At 41.4% G+C, this 19287-nt stretch overlaps 3 protein-coding genes across 5 annotated transcripts in view; 1 reads left to right on the top strand and 2 right to left on the bottom strand.

The window, feature by feature from the left end:
* Nucleotides 1-5186: 5186 nt before the first annotated feature.
* LOC106601115 (pinin) lies at nucleotides 5187-10909 on the bottom strand. Its single transcript, XM_014193052.2, has 9 exons — nucleotides 10738-10909; nucleotides 9688-9759; nucleotides 9516-9593; nucleotides 8332-8407; nucleotides 8145-8239; nucleotides 7967-8042; nucleotides 7616-7771; nucleotides 7293-7431; nucleotides 5187-7170 (listed from the first exon to the last, which is right to left on the bottom strand). The coding sequence occupies exons 1-9, from the start codon at nucleotides 10848-10850 to the stop codon at nucleotides 5891-5893; spliced, it is 2085 nt and encodes a 694-aa protein (XP_014048527.1). The 5' UTR covers nucleotides 10851-10909; the 3' UTR covers nucleotides 5187-5890.
* Nucleotides 10910-11251: 342 nt separating this feature from the next.
* LOC106601119 (gem-associated protein 2) lies at nucleotides 11252-13892 on the bottom strand. Of its 2 annotated transcripts, none has more exons than XM_014193064.2 (10): nucleotides 13564-13892; nucleotides 13379-13463; nucleotides 12917-13006; nucleotides 12772-12831; nucleotides 12573-12686; nucleotides 12419-12463; nucleotides 12225-12293; nucleotides 12028-12138; nucleotides 11789-11847; nucleotides 11252-11711 (listed from the first exon to the last, which is right to left on the bottom strand). In XM_014193064.2, exons 1-10 carry the CDS (start codon nucleotides 13689-13691, stop codon nucleotides 11672-11674), a joined length of 801 nt encoding a protein of 266 aa, XP_014048539.2. In that variant the 5' UTR covers nucleotides 13692-13892; the 3' UTR covers nucleotides 11252-11671. The 2 variants fall into 2 exon arrangements, with proteins under 2 accessions (XP_014048539.2, XP_014048548.2); XM_014193073.2 differs by having other exon boundaries at nucleotides 13573-13891.
* Nucleotides 13893-14184: 292 nt separating this feature from the next.
* LOC106601134 (melanoma inhibitory activity protein 2) overlaps nucleotides 14185-19287 on the top strand; it is a 30951-nt gene continuing 25848 nt past the window's right edge. Inside the window, exons 1-4 of one of the 2 annotated variants that reach the window (XM_045717339.1) lie at nucleotides 14211-14418; nucleotides 14791-14878; nucleotides 15022-18561; nucleotides 18695-18946. In XM_045717339.1, coding sequence (XP_045573295.1) covers nucleotides 18905-18946 — 42 coding nt within the window. In that variant the 5' untranslated portion in view covers nucleotides 14211-14418; nucleotides 14791-14878; nucleotides 15022-18561; nucleotides 18695-18904. Of the gene's footprint in view, nucleotides 14419-14790; nucleotides 14879-15021; nucleotides 18562-18694; nucleotides 18947-19287 lie in introns of both variants that reach the window. The other variant, XM_045717335.1, reaches the window with a different exon arrangement.

Below are 19287 nucleotides of genomic sequence, written 5' to 3'. Positions count from 1 at the left end.
CACACAGTTGGAAGCACAGCATCGTCTAGAATGTCATTGTATGCTTTAGTGTTAAAATGTCCCTTCACTTGAACTAAGGGGCCTAGCCCGAACCATGAAATATGGCCCCAGACCATTATTCCTCCTCCACCAAATTTTACAGTTGGCACTATGCATTCGGGGAGGTAGCGTTCTCCTGGCATCCGCCAAACCCAGATTCATCCGTCGGATTGCCAGATGGTGAAGCGTAATTCATCACTGCAGAGAATATGTTTCCACTACTGCAAAGTCCAATGGCGGCGAGCTTTACAACACTCCAGCCGATGCTTGGCATTGTACATGGTGATCTTAAGCTTGTGTGTGGCTGCTTGGCCATGGAAACCTATTTCAGCTCCCGACGAACAGTTTTTGTTCTGTCGTTGCTTCCAGAGGCAGTTTGGAACTCGGTAGTGTTGTGTTGGAACTGAGGACAGACGATTTTTCAGCACTCGGCAGTCCCGTTCTGTTTATGGCCTACCACTTCGCAGCTGAGCAATTGTTGCTCCTAGACATTTCCACTTCACAATAACAGCACTTACAGTTGCCCGGGGCAGCTTTAGCAGGGCAGAAATTTGACGAATTTACTTGCTGGAAAGGTGGTATCCTATGACGGTGCCACGTTAAAAGTCATTGAACTCTTCAGTAAGGCCATTCTACTGCCAATGTTTGTCTATGGAGATTGGTCAGCCCTGAATACCCTTCCAGTCATACAGGAAGGATACTGCCCTTGTCGCTGCGTCTTGCCCAGAATGACCAGTTAGCTGTTCAACTGGGTATGGCCCCAGAAATACAACCACAACTGTCCGGGTCACCTCAAAAGACTTTGAATCAACCTTCAGTGGGGGAAAGAGGGGAAATGTTAGAGCTGCTATAGTGGCTGACTGTTGTATTAAAGGTTCCTTTCCTGCAATTTGGTTATGCTTCTATGGCTACCTTTACACAGGCAAACCAATTCTGATATTTTTTCCACAAATTGGTCTTTTGACCAATCACATCAGATTTTTTTCAGAGCTGATCTGATTGGTCAAAATACCAATTAGTGAAAGAATTTACAGAATTGTCTAAACACAGTCTATATCCTTGTGTCATGAAAAGGATTAACACATTGAAAAGGTAGTTGGCTTCAGCTAATCAAACACAACAGAGGCAAGGCAGTGCTCATAGTCCTAGTTATAACAAGAGCCGTATGAAACCATTTTAGAGACAGAATAACACAATACAAAATAAACCAGGGCAATTTACATTACCAGTCAAAAGTATAGACACACCTACTCATTCAAGGGTTTTTCTTTATTTTTACTATTTTCTGCATTGTAGAATAATAGTGAAGACATCAAAACTATGTATCTCTGTGTTGGGGAGAAGTGAACTACATTTTGCAGTAGCTTCATTGTAGTTGAACCTAATTAAAATCTAGGTATTGTTTTCTGTACTTCATTACTATTTTGCTCTGTAGTTACCTACTGAAACTACACAGTACTCTTTTTTGCCTTGTCGCTAGCCTATTACTCCACATCTGTTTATCATGCTGGTCACTCACTGTCCCTCCCCTACCCAGCACTCCCTTACTCCACTTCTGTAATATTGAGATCTGAAAATATTTCAAATATTTTGACCGTTTTCTCACGCCAGCCTGGAGTGCCAGGGTTCAGTTTTAACACTATTTTATTGGTTTCATTGTGCAAGGCAAGCTCAAATAGTATTTGAACCCAGGTCTGGTACTGTTTATCCAGCAGTTTTCTTCCGGTGGGTCAGTCAGTTGGCTGTTGGGTGGAGGGAGGGAGGGAGGATGAGAATCAATAGAAGGGCTACATTATCCGGCCTCATCAGAGACGCAGGACGCTAATGAGCCGGGAGAAAGAACAGCTGACTACTCACTTTTGTCCTGTACACACCCCCGGTCTTCTCCAGAGAATCATGCACATCTTCTGGCCAAACACAATATCAAACACCAACCTCCTTAGACAAACAAAGCAGGAAGCCATGGATGCCATACTCAAGAGACCCTGCTGGATTGGACAGGTCCTGAGAAAGAGTGCAGACTCCATCCCAAGAATAGCTGTCCATTGGACTCCAGAGGGCAGATGTACAGTGCCTTCAGAAAGTATTCATACCCTTGATTTATTCCACATTTTGTTGAATTCAAAATGGATTTGATAAAAATAAAAAAAATCTCACCCAGCTACCAGCTACCCCATAATGAAAGTGAAAACATGTTTTTAGACAGTTTTGCAAATTGCTTGAAAATGAAATATAGAAATATATAATTTACATAAGTATTCAAACCCCTGAGACACCAATACATGTTAGAATCACCTTTGGCAGCGATTATAGCTGTGAGTCTTTCTGGGTAAATATCTAAGAGCTTTACACACCTGGATTATACAATATTTGCACATAATTTTTTTTTTTACATTCTTCAAGCTCTGTCAAGTCAGTTGTTGATCATTGCTGGACAGCCATTTTCAAGTCTTGCTATAGATTCTCAGGACGATTTAAGTCAATACTGTCTCTAGGCCAATCAGGAACATTCAATGTCGTCTTGGTAAGCAACTCGTGTATATTTGGCCTTGTGTTTTAGATTATTGTTCTGCTGAAGGTGAATTTGTCTCCCAGTGTCTGTTGGAAAGCAGACTGAACCAGGTTTACCTATAGGATTTGCGTGTGCTTAGCTCTATATTCTGTTTCTTTGTATCCTAAAAAACTCCCTAGTCCTTGCCGATGACAAGCATACCCATAACATGACGCAGCCATCACCATGCTTAAAAATATGAAGAGTCATACAGTGATGCATTAGATTTGCACCAAACATAACACGTTGTACTCAGTACATAAAGTTAATTTCTTTGCCACATTTTTTGCAGTTTTAATTTAGTGCCTTATTGCAAACAGGATGCATGTTTTGAAATGTTTTTATTCTGTGCAGGCTTCCTCCTTTACTCCACAACACGAACCTAATAGACAGAGTAACTACAATGTTGTTGATCCATCCTCAGTTTTCTCCTATCAAAGCCATTAAACTGCTTTAAAGTCACCATTTGCCTCATGTTGAAATCCCTGAGCGGTTTCCTTCCTCGCTGGCAAATTAGTTAGGAAGGACGCATGTATGTTTGTACTGACTGGGTGTATTGATACACCATCGAAAGTGTAATTAATAACTTCACCATGCTAAAAGGGATATTTACATTTTAGTCATTTAGCAGACGCTCTTATCCAGAGCGACTTACAGTAGTGAATGCATACATTTCATTCATTTTCTTTCTCCGTATATTCAATGTGTGCCTTTTTATTTTTACCCATCAACCAATAGGCACCCTTCTTTGCGAGGCATTGAAAAACGTCCCTGGTCTTTGTAGTTGAATCTGTGGTTGAAATTCACTGCTCAAATGAGTGACCTTAGAGATCATTGTATGTGTGGGGTACAGAGATGAGGTAGTCATTCAAAAATCATGTTAAACACTATTATTGCACAGGGAGTGAGTCTTACGTGACTCAATCCCATTTTTACTACTGAACTTATTTAGGCTTGCCATAACGATGGGGTTGAATACTTTTTGACTCAAGACATTTCAGCTTTTAATTTTTAATTTTAAAAAAAGTCTAAAAACATGATTCAACTTTGACATTGATTAAATTACAATGTTAAATTCAGGCTGTAATGCAACAAAATGTGGATAAAGCAAATGGGTGCAAATACTTTTTGAAGGCACTAAGAGGTGGAGGCCCAAGACAATGTGGTGGAGAACAATCGAGACCGAGGTCCAACAACATCAGCAGAGCTGGGGCATGGTGGAGAAGATGGCCAGAAACAGACAAAATGGAATGCCTTTGTTGCTGCCCAATGCACAAGCCGGCGTGAAGGGGATGAGTGGGCAATGGAGGAGAAACAAAGTTAGTTATATTAGAGTCTTGCTTAGATATATTGTATTATAGACATGGCAACACAGTATATGGTTTCAACAAGAACAACTCAGAGCAAAGGGTTAGGGGCAACATCTGCCTGGCTACAGGGATTCAGGGGGAGATCTTGGGGACACAGCTGGACCTCACTATCTACTAGCAGGCCTAGTAAACAACCTTTATCCTTGCACTGACCCCAAATCAAAAGTAAATAGTCTATACACTTAAAGATTATAATGAACAACATTGCAATTGATTATGTGGACGCCTGAGTGGCACAGCGGTCCAAGGCACTGCAAGAAGCATCACCATAGTTCCTGGTTCGAATCCAGGCTGTATCACATCCAGACGTGATTGTGAGTCCCATAGGGCGGTGCACAATTGGTCCAGGTTTGGCTGGGGTAGGCCGTCATTGTAAATAAGAATTTGTTCTTAACAGACTTGCCTAGTTAAATAAAGGTTACTTTTTTTTTGTTTTTTTTTAAATAACCAAGAGCATTCATAGTTTGTCCACGAGTACTGTGTCTGCATTTACACAGGGAACACAATTCTGATCTTTTGCCCAATTATTGGCATAAGCCAATCCAATTGTTCCAAAGATCAATTAGTGTAAAGAAATCTGAATTGGGCTACCTGTGTAAACGCAGCCAGTGAGTCAGCAACAGAAACTCACTGAGGCACTACTGACACCAAGTGGATATTACAAGTACTGCGCCTCTGGTATAACTAGAATGAAGGACCGACTGCACAAAACATCTATAAAATCTAAAGTCTCAACTTTCTGGGAATTTACATTTCAGAGACATTGTTAATGCCTTTGCGTCCAGTGTGATTTGTACAGTTTAACTACATTTGTATCCAGTCACACTAACCAATAACCTTGTGTTAATATTTCCATTTATATGCCAGTTATGAAGAGGGTGGTCAGTCATCTACAAACTTAAATTGTCCATCTGTACATTTAGTACTGGACTCATCCAAGTCACTTGATCTAAATAATATATCATTAGCATTAGAGAAACACATTGCTCTTTGCCTGCACCATGTTCAAATAGGACTACCTTCAAGTCACTTTGCACAGCGTATGAAGGCTGGGAACTATGGCAATGAATGACATATTACAGATTGATATGACACAGACGTTCAATGTTAAAATAAAGTCCTAGTCTGTCAGAGGGTCTATCCATGAATTCTATGAAACATGCGCCATCAGTTATTCATCTAAAAACATCCTAAAGCGACATTCCAAAATACACGGGAGTCAGGAGTTCAGCATCCTAATTTGAAAGTGGCATTTAATGACTGTGAGGCTGTTGGCACTGAAAATACAAAAATATCTTGGAACATTGACATGGAGCCATTTCAGACAAGTCATCGTGGTTTTTTTTTTTTATTGAAGATGCTTAGGTTTCATTTGGACAAAAAAAAGATTAACATTACTTTCCAAAACATGTGTCTTCCACAATGCATAGCTAGACATTGTGCATGGTCAGACTGGCTTTATATGGATCAAAAGCTGTAGGTTACAAGTGTTCAACATTATACAACTGAAAATGCACAACTACCACCTTTACAACACTGGATTCAGAGAATACACCAGTATGCAACCCACCCTCTTCTCATTGCTCCTATGCTATAGAAAATTAAAGACATTGATGGGGGAGAAAATGTAAACTTGATGCATCAATTACAGTAAAAGCAGACAATACAAAAGTCTAATAAAATAAAAATCAAGGTAAAAGAAGTCCAGAAACCAAAGCGGCAAGACCATGTCAAAACTGACTGGTGACTAGAGAAAAAGCTTTGATGATTAAAAACCCACATTATTCCAAGAAAATACACGGAGGCAGTTTAGCTTCCCTCTTCTGGTGAATTGCATTTAAGGAAATCCACAACATTTCAGTTACGAAAATGTATTTATCAAAAGTAGAAACAAAACTAAGCATGACATGACAGCAGAATTCACTCAACTTTAACGCCTCTTTTCCTTCCTATCTGACTTGCGATCCCTGTCACCGCGAGAGGACCTCTTCCCTGACCGGCTGCCTTCAGAGGTGGTCCTGTTCCTGTCAGACTTGGAGATCTTATCTTTGGAACCTTTGGATTCACGACCACTGCCCTTGGATGACTTGTGGCTCCTCTCAACTACTGCCTTCTTCCTCTCCCTGTCCCTCTCGGATGGCCTCCTCCTACGCTTCTTGTCCTTCCTCCCTCGGCTGCGGCTCCTGCTAGAAGAGCTGGAGGAGCTGCCACTGGAGGAGCTGCTCCTGCTGGAGGAGCCACTAGAGGAGGAGCCGGAGCTCCCACTGGACGAGGAGCCGGAGGAGCTGCTAGATGAGCTACTGCTGCTTCTCCCACCACCACCTCCCTTCTTGTCCTTTGACTTTTTACGTCCCCTGCTGGCTTCCTTGCTCGGCGGCGCCAGCTCCTTGGGAGCCGCAGCATCATCCTGGGCCTGGGCAGGCTGGGCATTAGTGGTCTGCTTTATGACAACTTGATCAGCCTCTTGGCTCTGCTCGGTTGTGAGTGGCTCTGGCTCCGTTCCAGCCTCCAGTAGGGGGATCTGAACCTCAGGAGCCATAGATGTTACATCAGAGACTTCCACACTAGGGTTGCACTCTGAGAGCAGGGGTGTGGCCACTTCTGTACGTGGCTCTTCATCTTCGGTTGGTTGCATTTCAATGCTCTTCTCCTGGTTGTCTGACACAGCTGTGAGGTCTTGACCGTGAAGGGGCTCCTTTTCTACCTTAACCGGTTGCTGCTCTTCTACTCCTTTCTCATTACCTACCTCCACTGGACTATCCTCCATCTTCTGATCCCCATCTCTGGCCTGCCCTTCAGCCTCCCTCACTACTGCAGTAGCCTCCATCTGCTCCCCCACATCTCTGAACTCCACTATTCTAGTGTCTTGACTGTCTTCCTCAGCCTCCTCCATCTCATCTGCTTTAGTCCCCCCCTTCTTAGACTCCTGCTCCCCGACTTTCTCTACTGGCTTTTTCTTTCTGTCCTCCTTACGCTTTATACCCTCATCCCTCTCTTCCTCCTCTATTGTTGCCTCATCTTCCTCCTCCATCTCCACATCAAACCGGTTACCTGTCACTTTGACTACCTGACCCGTGGGCTTACCCTCCTCTCGATCTTCTTTCTTCAGGTCCTTACCAAGAGCGGTGTCCCTCTGAGACTGGCGCCGAGGCCGAGCCTCCATCTTATTCAGATGCTCAGCAAATGCCTCGCGTCTCTCCTCAAACATAACTGGAAACAGGGATAAATAAAAAACAGATTCAGTAACACCACAATGCACACCAAGGATAGGAAGTGTATTATGGCTACTTGTTGGAGGGCAGAATAATTTGGCTAATTGCACAATTGCTTACTATTCATTTTTTTCTGAGACTCATCTAAGAGCTTCTGAGTGGCTGAGCACATCCTCCCAGGCAGAAAGAAGATGGGTGGCTTGGTCTTTGTGCGGATGTACTTGACAATTTTTGTGTTGTGCACATTCCACTCCTCTTGCTAGAATACAAAAAAGTTAATGAGCATTCAATCGTCCCATCTACATATGGGGAAAACGGTCACACACACAAAGGTTTCATTTCACCTTAGTGCAATGTTATTACAGATTAAAACATTTTCTTTTTGGCACCAGCACAACCAATGAGGTTGAATATTGCTTTCAAGTTTCAAGAAAAGTCTTTACCAACTGAGCAAGCTCCACTTTCTGTTCCAACAGTCTCAGCTCTGTCTGCTTGGCACGCCTCTCCTCAAAGAGCTCTCGTCTTTCGCCCTCTACTTTTTTGCGCTCTTGTTCAGCTTGAACTTCCAATTTTTGTTCAATCTCAATGCGTTTCTTTTGCTGAGAAGAGATGGGTTTTATTTACGATAGATAGATAGATAGATAGATAGATAGATAGATAGATAGATAGATAGATAGATAGATGAATCATTTTCACCAAGCTAGCTCAAAGGCTTAATTCTGTAAGGTGACTTTTCATGCATTTACTGTATTAGAGTACTAGTTCACCAGTGTTAGAGTAAACAATATTCCTACCCTATCCGTTGCCACATTAGATTCCTGCTTGAATTTCTGTAATGTTCCCATCAACAGGCCAAACATGCGTCGATTCCTATAGGGAAAAAGGACAAAACAAATAATAACATTTACATGATTTCTTGGAGATACAAACTAAAGACCATTATTTCCCTATGCATGTACAATGACATGTTACCTTTGTTTTCCCCTCTCATCCATGGTCTGATCCTGGATCAGGTCTCGACGTGTACGCTCCTTGGAGGTAGCTACTACTGATGACTGCAACACTGGCTGTGTTTGGACAAAGGCAAGTGGAGAGTTGGACTTTTAAAACATCAAGGTAAAAGATTCATTCAGACAGTGAGTGTATAATGATGGTCTACCTTTTTGACATCGTCATCATCTTCAGCGTCGCTGTCATGGCGTGAATCTCTCCTCCCTCTCTGGTCACCGGCCAGCCTATACAACAAAGACATGAGCAATACAAATGTGTGATTTACAGGCCACATCAAATAGAAACCCATTTGAATGCCACCAGGTGTAGGGCAATACCTTTTTAGGAGTGCCCACTGCCGATTAAGTGACACCATATGGAAGTGACTGCAATAATCATGCAACAAAGAATGACAGCCTACCAAGTGAAAGTTGGGTTCTTGCGCAATATACGTCTCCCTTTGGCTATCTGCCTTGTCAATATCCTCGGTGTCTATTAGTTTCACTTGTCTGTGCATCCATCCTGTGTACGGTAACTAGTAGCTAGCGGATTTGCACTGGTTTTAGATTTTTTTTGTTAACTACTCAACCAGGCATTAGAGGATGAGGGAAGCAAAAATTACTTCATCTTCAAAATACTTAAATCTCTTTAGATGACATGTATGAGATCTGTACATTTTATTTTGCTGGATTAATCCCTAAAACGTCCTAACACACTGTGAGCCAGTACCAGTTGATCAATCGTTGCAAGCTCAAGACAGAGTAAGGAGATTATGCAATTGAAAGACAACTTGAACCAACCTCCCTGCATATCCAGTGTGATTTATAGAGGATATTTACTTTTAATAATTATATGTTCTGACAACGCAATGTTTTAATTTGTCTACTAATTTATAAAAAATAAAATAAAAATATTTATCCCTGTGCTGCAGATTGCTGTATCGATCCACTAATACAGCAGTAGTAAAGGCCCAGCGCACTAACATTACTTTTGTGAGAGAAATAAATCCCTGTGCTGCAGACTGCTATATCAGTCAGTTAATAATAATAATAATAAACTACTACTTTTTAAATGTAACCTTTATTTAACTAGGCAAGTCAGTTCAGAACAAATTCTTATTAAGAATGACGGCCTATAACGGTCAAACCCGGACAATGCTGGGCCAATTGTGCGCCGCCTTGTGGGACTCCCTACAGCCTGGATTCCTAATACAGGAAGGCCCATTGAGAATTGTTTTTATATACATTTTTATTCCGATTTTTTTCAGGGGTGTTGTAACACCCTTACTTCCCATGGCTATGGACTCATCTCCACTACATCTGGAAATGGGCCAGATCTACAGATTACGCTTACCTCAGGAGGGCCCCTTCAATATCCCTCTGTTTCACTGGGGGTCCTCCTGGTCCACCGCTGATGTCGGAGAGTCCACGTCTGCAGACAAATACAAATATGACATAAAGCTCAATGAAATACAAACATCACACATACTATTGGAGAGAAAGCCTAAATATGAAATGTGTTTTACCTCAACAAGTTGATTCCTCGCCCCCTACCTCCTCCAACACCTGGGATGGTTGGCCGTCTAACTTGGCCCGGTCTGTAAGGAAAGCATAGAAATTACTGTAACGACCCTGGGTTTATAAGTGCGGAAATCGACTCTGCCACTTGAGCATGCTTTTGCAGCACAGTCGATAGCGCGCCGGACCTCGGGCTAGAAGATCCAGGGTTCGAGACCTGCTCCCTCCCTGCTGTTTCATTACATTGGTGTCAGAAGTGGGACCGGACCTTGCATCCACGACAGTGCGCGTGCTTGGCCGGTGAGCGCGTTCCTGTAAGACGTAGAGCCGCGAGGACGCGCCCTTTGAAAGGAGGGAGTAGTGTAACGACCCTGGGTTTATAAACGCGGAAATCGACTCTGCCGTACGAGCATGCTTTTGCGGCACAGTCGATAGCGCGCTGGAATTAGGGCATGAAGGTCGAGGGTTCGAGACCTGCTCCATTACATTTAGATGTAACGTTAACATAGATCGACCAGAGCTAGCTGTAACTGTCATTATTTTTAGAAAAACGTAGCCAACGTTACGCGGGGGGGGGGGTATAAAATAAAAAAAAGAATAAAGAGCAAAAATATCAATATGGCATAGCTAACTACTGTTACTTCAAGTAACGTTAGTTACTCTGACTAGTCAACATGAAACTGAATCGAAACGAGCCAGCCAGAGGACACTAGCGAGCAACAACCGAGTAGCTAGCCAACTTGCTAACTTTACCAGTTGAACAATAATGTATGGACATAACGTTAGCTAAGTAAAAACAGTAACGTTAGTTACCTAACTATAGTAATTGCATAAGTATTTGTACTTGCAGCTAGCTAGCCAACTAGCACACGGCCGATTCCAGTCGACAGCACAGGCACGCAACCAAGCGGCTAGCTGGTTATGCACGAGAATGGGAGATGCCATTTTTGTCGTGGGATTGGCATTTGTTGCTAGCTATTCAGCACAGTTAGCTAGAGGACGAACGAATGCTGAAAATGTTAATACAATTTACGTTTTAAAATGCCTTTTTGTCATACCTCAATTCATTAGGATCCCGACCAGTTAATTTACGAATATTATCGTCTACATTTTTCAAACTCTCTTTCGCTTTCTCAAGCTGGGCTTGCAAAGATCCCACTGCCACCGCCATCTTAGCTACAGTAACTACCTTTCCTCACGGGCACGCTAAGTGTTGGTCGCTCGTCGCAAAGCATCACTGGGTGATAAGCGCGTTTCACTATCTTGATTGACAACTCAAAAGCCCAATCGGCAACTTCGTTATCTAAACGCACACGGCCATAAATTGTAAGCTTTCTCCAGTCAACACCTCCATTAGTTTGTTGATCAATGAATGATTCTGATAATGACAAATACTTTGTAATTTGGTTGTTTTGGTCCAAGAGTTACACCACAGAACAGTGGAGCCTAAAATATCTGGTAACAGTCACTAAAACACTAATTCAGAATAAAGGATGTCTTATGTCTTTATGGCATACAGTTTTTCTTGATGGTACATAGCAGTGCTTGTAGAGATGGAAGCCACAACAATTGTGAAAGCAAATATTTTATTTAATTCCAGCAATACCAGAAAGTGAACACAAACTGTAATAGAAAAAAAGAAACTGTCTAATTGCACCAGGTAGCCTAGCAGTTAAGAGCATTGGACCAGTAACCAAAAGTCGCTGGTTTGAATTCTGAGCAGACTAAGTTAAAAAATATGCTGATGTGCCCTTAAGCAAGGTACTTAAACCTAATTGCTTCTGTAAGTCGCTCTGGATAAGAGTGTTTTCTAAATGCCAAATGTACTGGGTCAAATGTTCTCCATAAGACTCAATAGTTGCTTTATCTAAAGGCTTCAAATTGCCACAGTACAACTCCCTGTGGATCCCAAATCTGAGCATGGTGATGGGTTCAGAGCTACAGCTCATGGGGTGATGAGTTTCAGCCTCATCGTGGATTTCATCAACCCGTTTAGTCCTCCTTATCGGCCAAGTCGTTTTGATCAAAGTACCTATGTAAAAAATAAAACATGAGCAATCAAAAGACACGGTTTCCTGGCTATTAGTTTGTGAAGTCAAATAAACTTACCTAGCAACAAGGCAGATCATCAAGTTGAGAGGAGACAACCTTTCATCTTCTTGGTGTTCCTGTAATGGGAAAGAAAGAAAAACAAAATGACTACAATATACTCTGTTCATCATTATCTAATATTATCATGCAAACATTTGAGCATCTAACATTAATGTAGTTACATTTTAATTCTCCATAAGGAAGTTGGTTTGCAACCTTTCATCTCAACATTAATACAAGCCACTATATCACCCTACCAGATTGGTCCGCACTTCAGAACTCCGTCTGGCCAGCTGTCTTATTAGAGAATGTGCTTCAGGGAGGAGAGGTTTTTCAAGGCAAGCCAGCAGTGCATACTGCCATCTTCCCTAGAGAAGTTGAGCACATATTAGCCATGAAAGCATTAAAAAAGGCACAAACGCTGTATTGATAATATTAAAGAAACTGAACTTACTAACTGTGGGACAAACTCTCGCTCTTCAAACCAGTTTATCAAGTACTCCAAAACTGCAGAGACTGTGGCCTAGAAGGAAATAATCATTTAGAGAGTGTCAAACACAAGTATTGTCATTGAGGTAATGAAAGAAAGCATCAATTGATGAAAAATATGTGTAGTAAGTATCATGCCAATGCTGTGAAAACACTCACCTGATTTAACCTGCTCACTATGCTAAGGAAAGGTGGAAAACCAACCTGGTGAAACAGGTGGGTAAATATCAAACATGATTAATGTCCATTTTTACACAGAAATCTTGCAAGATGCATCACTTAAATATTTCCTCTGTGGTCTATATACAGTTACCTTCACATAATCAAGGCCTGGATCTTCAGTAACAGGGTCAGTTGGAGGAGAGTTCAGATAAACATTTTCACCCAGGCATAACTTTTTCCATTGTTCCTCTGCATCCTGTTTTGGCTAGATACAGACAGAACACATACTTTAAGGTTGCTGTATTTTACAATTCACTTTTACCAACAACAACAATCATCCACATACTTACCATTAACACATTGTCATCTAAAGCTTGACCACTCCAGTGTAGTCTGTGCTTACTGATACTCTGCAAGTAGTAAAACATTATCAGAATAAGTCACTTCAAAACAAAGTGACAAACAACTCGAAAGGGTAGTCAAATCTATAGTTACCCGTCTTATTTCTGAGAAGTTGCTGACTTGCTGCCGCTGCCATTTTAAACTCGGTGAAAATCCTTGTGCAGCAACTTGGCAAGCCGTGAGCTACCAAATAGAAGATTTAACAGGAAATTATACAGACAGACTCTCTCGCTATCTCTCCCCTTTATAAATTTTTTTTTATTTATTTATTTAACTAGGCAAGTCAGTTAAGAACAAATTCTTATTTACAATGACGGCCTACACTGGCCAAACCTGAACGATGCTGGGCCAATTGTGCCTCCCTATGGGACTCCCAATCACGGCCGGTTGTGATACGGCCTGGATTCGAACCAGGGTGTCTGTAGTGACGGCTCTAGCACTGAGATGCAGTGCCTTAGACCGCGGCGCCCCTCGGGAGCCCCAAAAATATGTGTTGGCTGGGGAAAATCAAGACAGTATGCTACATTTAATTTGTGGTAGTGTGGTGAAACTCACCGACACATTCACTGTCTGTTTCTTTCTCAATTTCTTTGGATCAATTTTAGCCACCACAACATCTGGACAGAGAGACGCCTCTAATCTGAAAATGAGAAAGGCAGTGTTGTTTTTACTTACGTGAATGCGTGTTTCCTGATCATATGCGTGAAAAAAATATCAAAAGACAGAGCTGAGGGACTTACTGAACCTGCCTCAGATATTCCTGGGGATTTCTTGGAGGCTCGTTAAGATTGAAGTCTTCCCCAGTTTCAATGCCGCATGTTTCCACAGGCAGAAGCCTGGGCATCAGTTCCTCCACGTCAGATTTCATGCTGATGCTGCAAACTATATGGTCAGTGTCAGACTGATATAATGTTAAATTTACCAATGACCGTTGCACTTACTATTGTACTTCTTAAAATATCACATTATAAAGGTTGTTTTGTTGGATAACGACACAATTCCCACGTCAAAACAAACGTTGTCGCCATCTTGTTCGACTTTCGAATCAATCATGACGCATAAAGAATGCGCCCGTTGCCATGGCGATTCAAAGAAGACGGTGTATTTTGAGTTCTAAGTTCCACAGGTCGAAGTCGAAAATAGAATGTTCCACATATTTTTTTCTAACAAAATCTACTACGCCATAGTGACTATACAAATAGTTTAAATCACCTGAAGGGCGATAATGATCTAATCATTGGTTGTTTGTGTTTATTATTGATCAGCTCTTAATAAAATATAATTGATATCTTGTTACAAGCGCACGAAGTTAATCATTACCCCTAAGTTACATTGTATCTTGAATCCCTCATTTAGCTATTGACACGTCCATACTTGTTGAGATGTGACATCAACAGCTTGAAGGCAATGACAATTTGACACAATGGAGTTCAATGCATCCTAACTGTTCACCTCAAGGACTACTTTAGTCAGGTTTTAGTATCTGGACCATTTTACATAACTGGACTTTCCAACATCAATATGGCTATTTCAACGACATACTTTTGGACATTTACTATTTGCATTTTTCCAACTCTAACTTGGGGATTATGAAAGTAAGTACACAACAAGAGAAGAAAGAAATATGCATCTCATTAAACAAATTCGTTTTTTCTATCCTTTCCTCTAAAGTAAAAATTCCTATTATGACCTTATGTGACTTTTCATAGGCTTTCTGAGTCTGGTCAGGGCCACAAGAGATCATCAGGGAGAGGACTAGATTCCTTAACTTCAAAATAGGGGATGTGATATTTGTTTACAACAAACTCAGTGGTAAAGGAGATGATCTCTGGACAGGAAGTGTTAGCGTTTTTCATTACAACCCATAACAGAAAAGTACTGCAATACAACTAAAATTACGATCAATTACATATATTTTGTTGAATGTGAAATATGCAATAATGTTTGTGCCCTAAACTGTATTTCAGATTGACACACGATATTGGTATTTTCTAAAATATGCAGTGAAAATCTAGGAAGTTTATGCATATCACAGAGAAAGAAGTAGCCACACAGGTAATCTTTGCAGTGCTCTATGCATTTCAGTTTTGGGAATGTATATGTGTACTGAAAGTATGTGTATTAAAGGGTGAATAATCAGTGCTTTAAACCTTTCTATTAAAGACATTCTGTTAAAGCTATTCTTCTGTTCCTTCCAGAAACATGACTTCTTCTGCATTGATGAGTATGGCACATGAATTGATAATGACTCCAGTGAGTGGAACTATGAAGTTTATATTGGTTCAGAATTTCAAGAGATCACCACCAATAATGCTCCAGAATCTAAAACTTCCAAAGATGTCTTTGTGTCCAAACTTTCGTCACAGAGCAGTGATGTAACAAGAACAAAGATACCAATCAGGCCGGAATGGAAGACTTCTCCAAGGATACCAAACCTGCACCTAGCGAACAAGGTGGTTCTCAGTGGATTGACGCTACGGTAACTGGATGGCTTGGTTTAGGTGGGGAAAGCCCTGATGATCCCAAAGAAGACAACCCAGAACAGTCTTTCAGGAGCAGGAAACGTGCTTTGGACATTGATGGGAACCAATTTGAGGAAGAGACGGAGTAAACCGAAATGTCTGTCTGGTTTGGAGATGGACTGACTAGTGCCTTCGGTTTTGATGAAAAAGCTCCAGAGGAGGAGAAGCCCATTGAAAAGGAAGTGGAAGAGCAACCCCCACCTTCTAACTCCTGGTTGAGGCCATACCATATTGGCAATAGAGATGTCTTAAATTTTGTCAGTCTTATCAGGATAAAGTTGAAGAGAGAGTACCAGCAGCAGGCAGAGAGGAAAACATTGATCCAGATGAAATGACAGGTACAACAGACCCACAGGACCTTGACTTAAGTCAGTCTCATCATAATGCTACAGTGGAGCAAATAAAAGAAACAGAGCACCACAGAGATGATGACACTGGTAAGGAGACAGAGAGAACAGACACACACCCCTCAAAACCTGTTGGGGATTATGACGACGGTCAAGAAGACCGTTAGGAAGAAATCACCAAAGATGGTGAATTTAGAAAAGAGGAAGATGCAGGGTGGTATGGCAGCATCTATAACAATATTGCAGGCCTTTATGGGGAACAGGATAATGAGGAGGAGGAGGATATAGTTATAGACAAGGATAAAGAGTATAAAGATATAAGCCTTCAGTCAGAAACAGAGTCTCAGTCTGTGTTCTCATCCATGTTTGACACTCTGGCATCACCATTTCAGGCAGATACTGATTATAAAAATGCTCAAAATGATGAGGTAACAGATAGAAAACCGGCAGCCGCAGATGCCAATAGAGAGATCTCCGCTACTCCTCAGACGGCTATCCCATATGATGGTAATGACAGCAATGAGGCTCCACATCCCCCTCCATTAGATATAGGTAAGGTTCAGAGTGCTAATGAAATACAGGAGGCATTCAAAAAGCTACTTGACACTAGCAAGAATATTTCATTGTCCCACGACCCTCAATTAAAGAACACAACTGGCATACTGAATCTTGAAGTTGATCCTGAAAAAGCTACCGCTGAGATCAGTGAAAATGATGAGCATAACTCTGCAGGTAGATTAGAGTTAGATGATGTCACCACCACTAATGAACCTTTCCGTTCTCGTGGAGATGTAGAGCCAAACCAATTGGTGTTGGACAATGAGGACATGCAAAAATAAACTGTGCTCCTCAATGGGCTTATGCATTCAAGTGATGAAGATGTCTCTAATCACCATCAAGAGAGTCCTGCTGCTGACCTCTCTGAAAATAGCCTGGATGATTTTGAGACTGATCATTCAGTTGGTCGGGACGTTTTAGAAGGCTCAGGGATTTCAAATCTATCTGATTTGACTCTTATTCAGACAAAATCTGAAATATTAACAGAGGAGCTACCTGATGTATGCTGAGGTGGAAGACATTGACATTGACATTGACCCTACAGGCATTAAAGTGGTCTCATCCAATCTGACAGGAGAGGACAGTATTCTAGTGGCTCAGTGCCCAGCAGAAGAGGACAGTGATAATCAGACAAACACGCCAGCTACAGATGATGCTTCAGTGCTGGAGGAGATCACACAGACACCTGACCCCTATCTGCATAATGCTGACAAAGCTGAACTTATTCTGAATCTGTCCCTAGCTGAACCTGTCACTGAAAATGTCTCAGGACAGGAAGGACATCATTTGATTACCTCAAGTGAGGAGGTGGAAAGTAAGGACAAGAATGAGAATGCATTCAATGCACCAGATAAGAATGTTCATGTTGAAGAAATCAACAAAGATTCAGTTTCTCTGAAACACAGGTTCTCTTCTAACTATGAGGAAAGTAATTCCAATGTAATGTAAGTTGTTGATCAAGAAGAATTTCTCTCCTCTGATCATTCCAAGGAGTGGCACATTGAGGCTGATCCCATAGATAAAGTAGGGTTGATAAACATAACCCATGACCCAATGTTAGACTCAACTATACTAAATGATGACACTACAAGTACTTTTATCTGAAAAAGCCAATGATGGTAGGGAAAGTAATATAGTGGGCAAAGCATCTGAGATAGAGGAAGAGGGAGAGGGTTCAAATATTGAAGTTACTGAGACAGAGTGGATAGAACCAGGGAAAATAGTTGAAGTTGAGCGAGACAATGTCTTTGAGAATGATGAAACACAGAGCCGTTCGAGACATGATGCTAAAATCAAAAGTTATCCTGATTGCTCAGAGCTAGTTCCCCCTGAGACAGTAACAGGAAATTAAGAAAGACAGACAGCAATTCTTGAGGAGGCAGATACAGAAAACTTGTCAGTGGAAGATTTCATTCATGACCACGGGAAGTCAATGAATCTAAAAAAGACAGTGACGAGGAAAACGTCCTGAAGGATAGATCCAGGATGATGAATGACCAGACGACAGCAATTGAGGACAAAAATCTGCCACAAGAAAACAGGAATCAGATGGATGACAGTAATCACATCTAAGAGTCAGTAGCAATGAAATACTTTTAAAAAGGACCAAAGGATTGCATAATAAGATCAGTCTTTAGAAGGAGAGAGCACAAGAATTAGGCCAAAAGGATAGCGAAACCGATGATGGGCGAATTAGCTTTGATAATTTACCAGCAGTCAATCAGCTTTCCCCCACTGATGAAGCTAATGATGTCATTACTCTGTCAGAGAGAACAGTAGACCATGATACATTGTATTCAGGTGAGAATTTCCTTTCAGATAGTTGTTCTAATTATCAAGAATTATCAGAACTAAAGGGATGAGAAGAAGAATAACAAGAACCCCTACCTGTTATTCCTGACTTGGACCACCATGAACCAGAACCACAGTCTCAGTCACCTTCAGTAGAGGACTCTGACAGAGCGACAACATTTTTGAAAGAATACAAGAATATCCAAAAGCACCTAAGTGCAGGTGAGAACTACTTTGTTGGACTTGTTTGGGAAGCACATACTCCTGTGGCTTGACTACAGTCTAAGACGCTCAGAGACTTTGAATGAGGGCCAAGATGGTGATAAGGACCTTGCTATAATATCAGACTTTGAGAGGCTCCTGCAGTATTACATGGATGAGACAAAAACTCCATCTGGTGGATTTCTGGAGGATGAAGACAAAACGTGTGTCACTACAAAAACTAGAAATACTCTTGTGAAACATAACAAAAAGATTCCTACCAGTGTTTGCATGGCTCTTGCATGTCAACATTGGAAAGGTTAGCATATTTTGTCAAAGTTTTTGTCATTCGGTCATTGTTAGAAGTGTGCTAAATCTGACCACCATTTATTGACAATGTCTTCATGTTTTAAGAATGAATTGGTGTCATAATACAATATGTTCTCCTGCAGATACAGACAAGACAAACTGCATCAATGATGATTGTTTTACTCGCAAGGAAAACGAAGACCTAACCAACCTGAAAAGAAAATATATCTCTACTGAGGGGGGCATTCAGACTGGTAGATGGATGGGCAAACCAGGGAGGGAGTTAAAGATAAGCAGTGGTGGAATATCTTTTGACTTCTGCACATCAAGTCACTGGTGATACTATTTCTCATATGCTGATGGTTGAGGTGCTTCTGAAATGGCTCACTGTACAGGTAAGAATGTTTAAATGACTGCTTTAAATATACCCCTTTGTCATCAAATCAAATCAAATGTATTTATATAGCCCTTCTTACATCAGCTGATATATCAAAGTGCTGTACAGAAACCCAGCCTAAAACCCCAAACAGCCAGCAATGCAGGTGTAGAAGCCCGGTGGCTAGGAAAAACTCCCTAGAAAGGCCAAAACCTAGGAAGAAACCTAGAGAGGAACCAGGCTATGATGGGTGGCCAGTCCTCTTCTGGCTGTGCCGGGTGGAGATTATAACAGAACATGGCCAAGATGTTAAAATGTTCATAAATGACCAGCATGATCAAATAATAGTAATCACAGTGA

The sequence above is a fragment of the Salmo salar genome, chromosome ssa01 (genome assembly GCF_905237065.1).
Source record: "Salmo salar chromosome ssa01, Ssal_v3.1, whole genome shotgun sequence".
Lineage (NCBI taxonomy): Eukaryota > Metazoa > Chordata > Actinopteri > Salmoniformes > Salmonidae > Salmo > Salmo salar.
The sequence above is the reverse complement of the archived record's forward strand: the minus strand, read 5'-3'. Positions and strand labels throughout refer to the sequence as shown.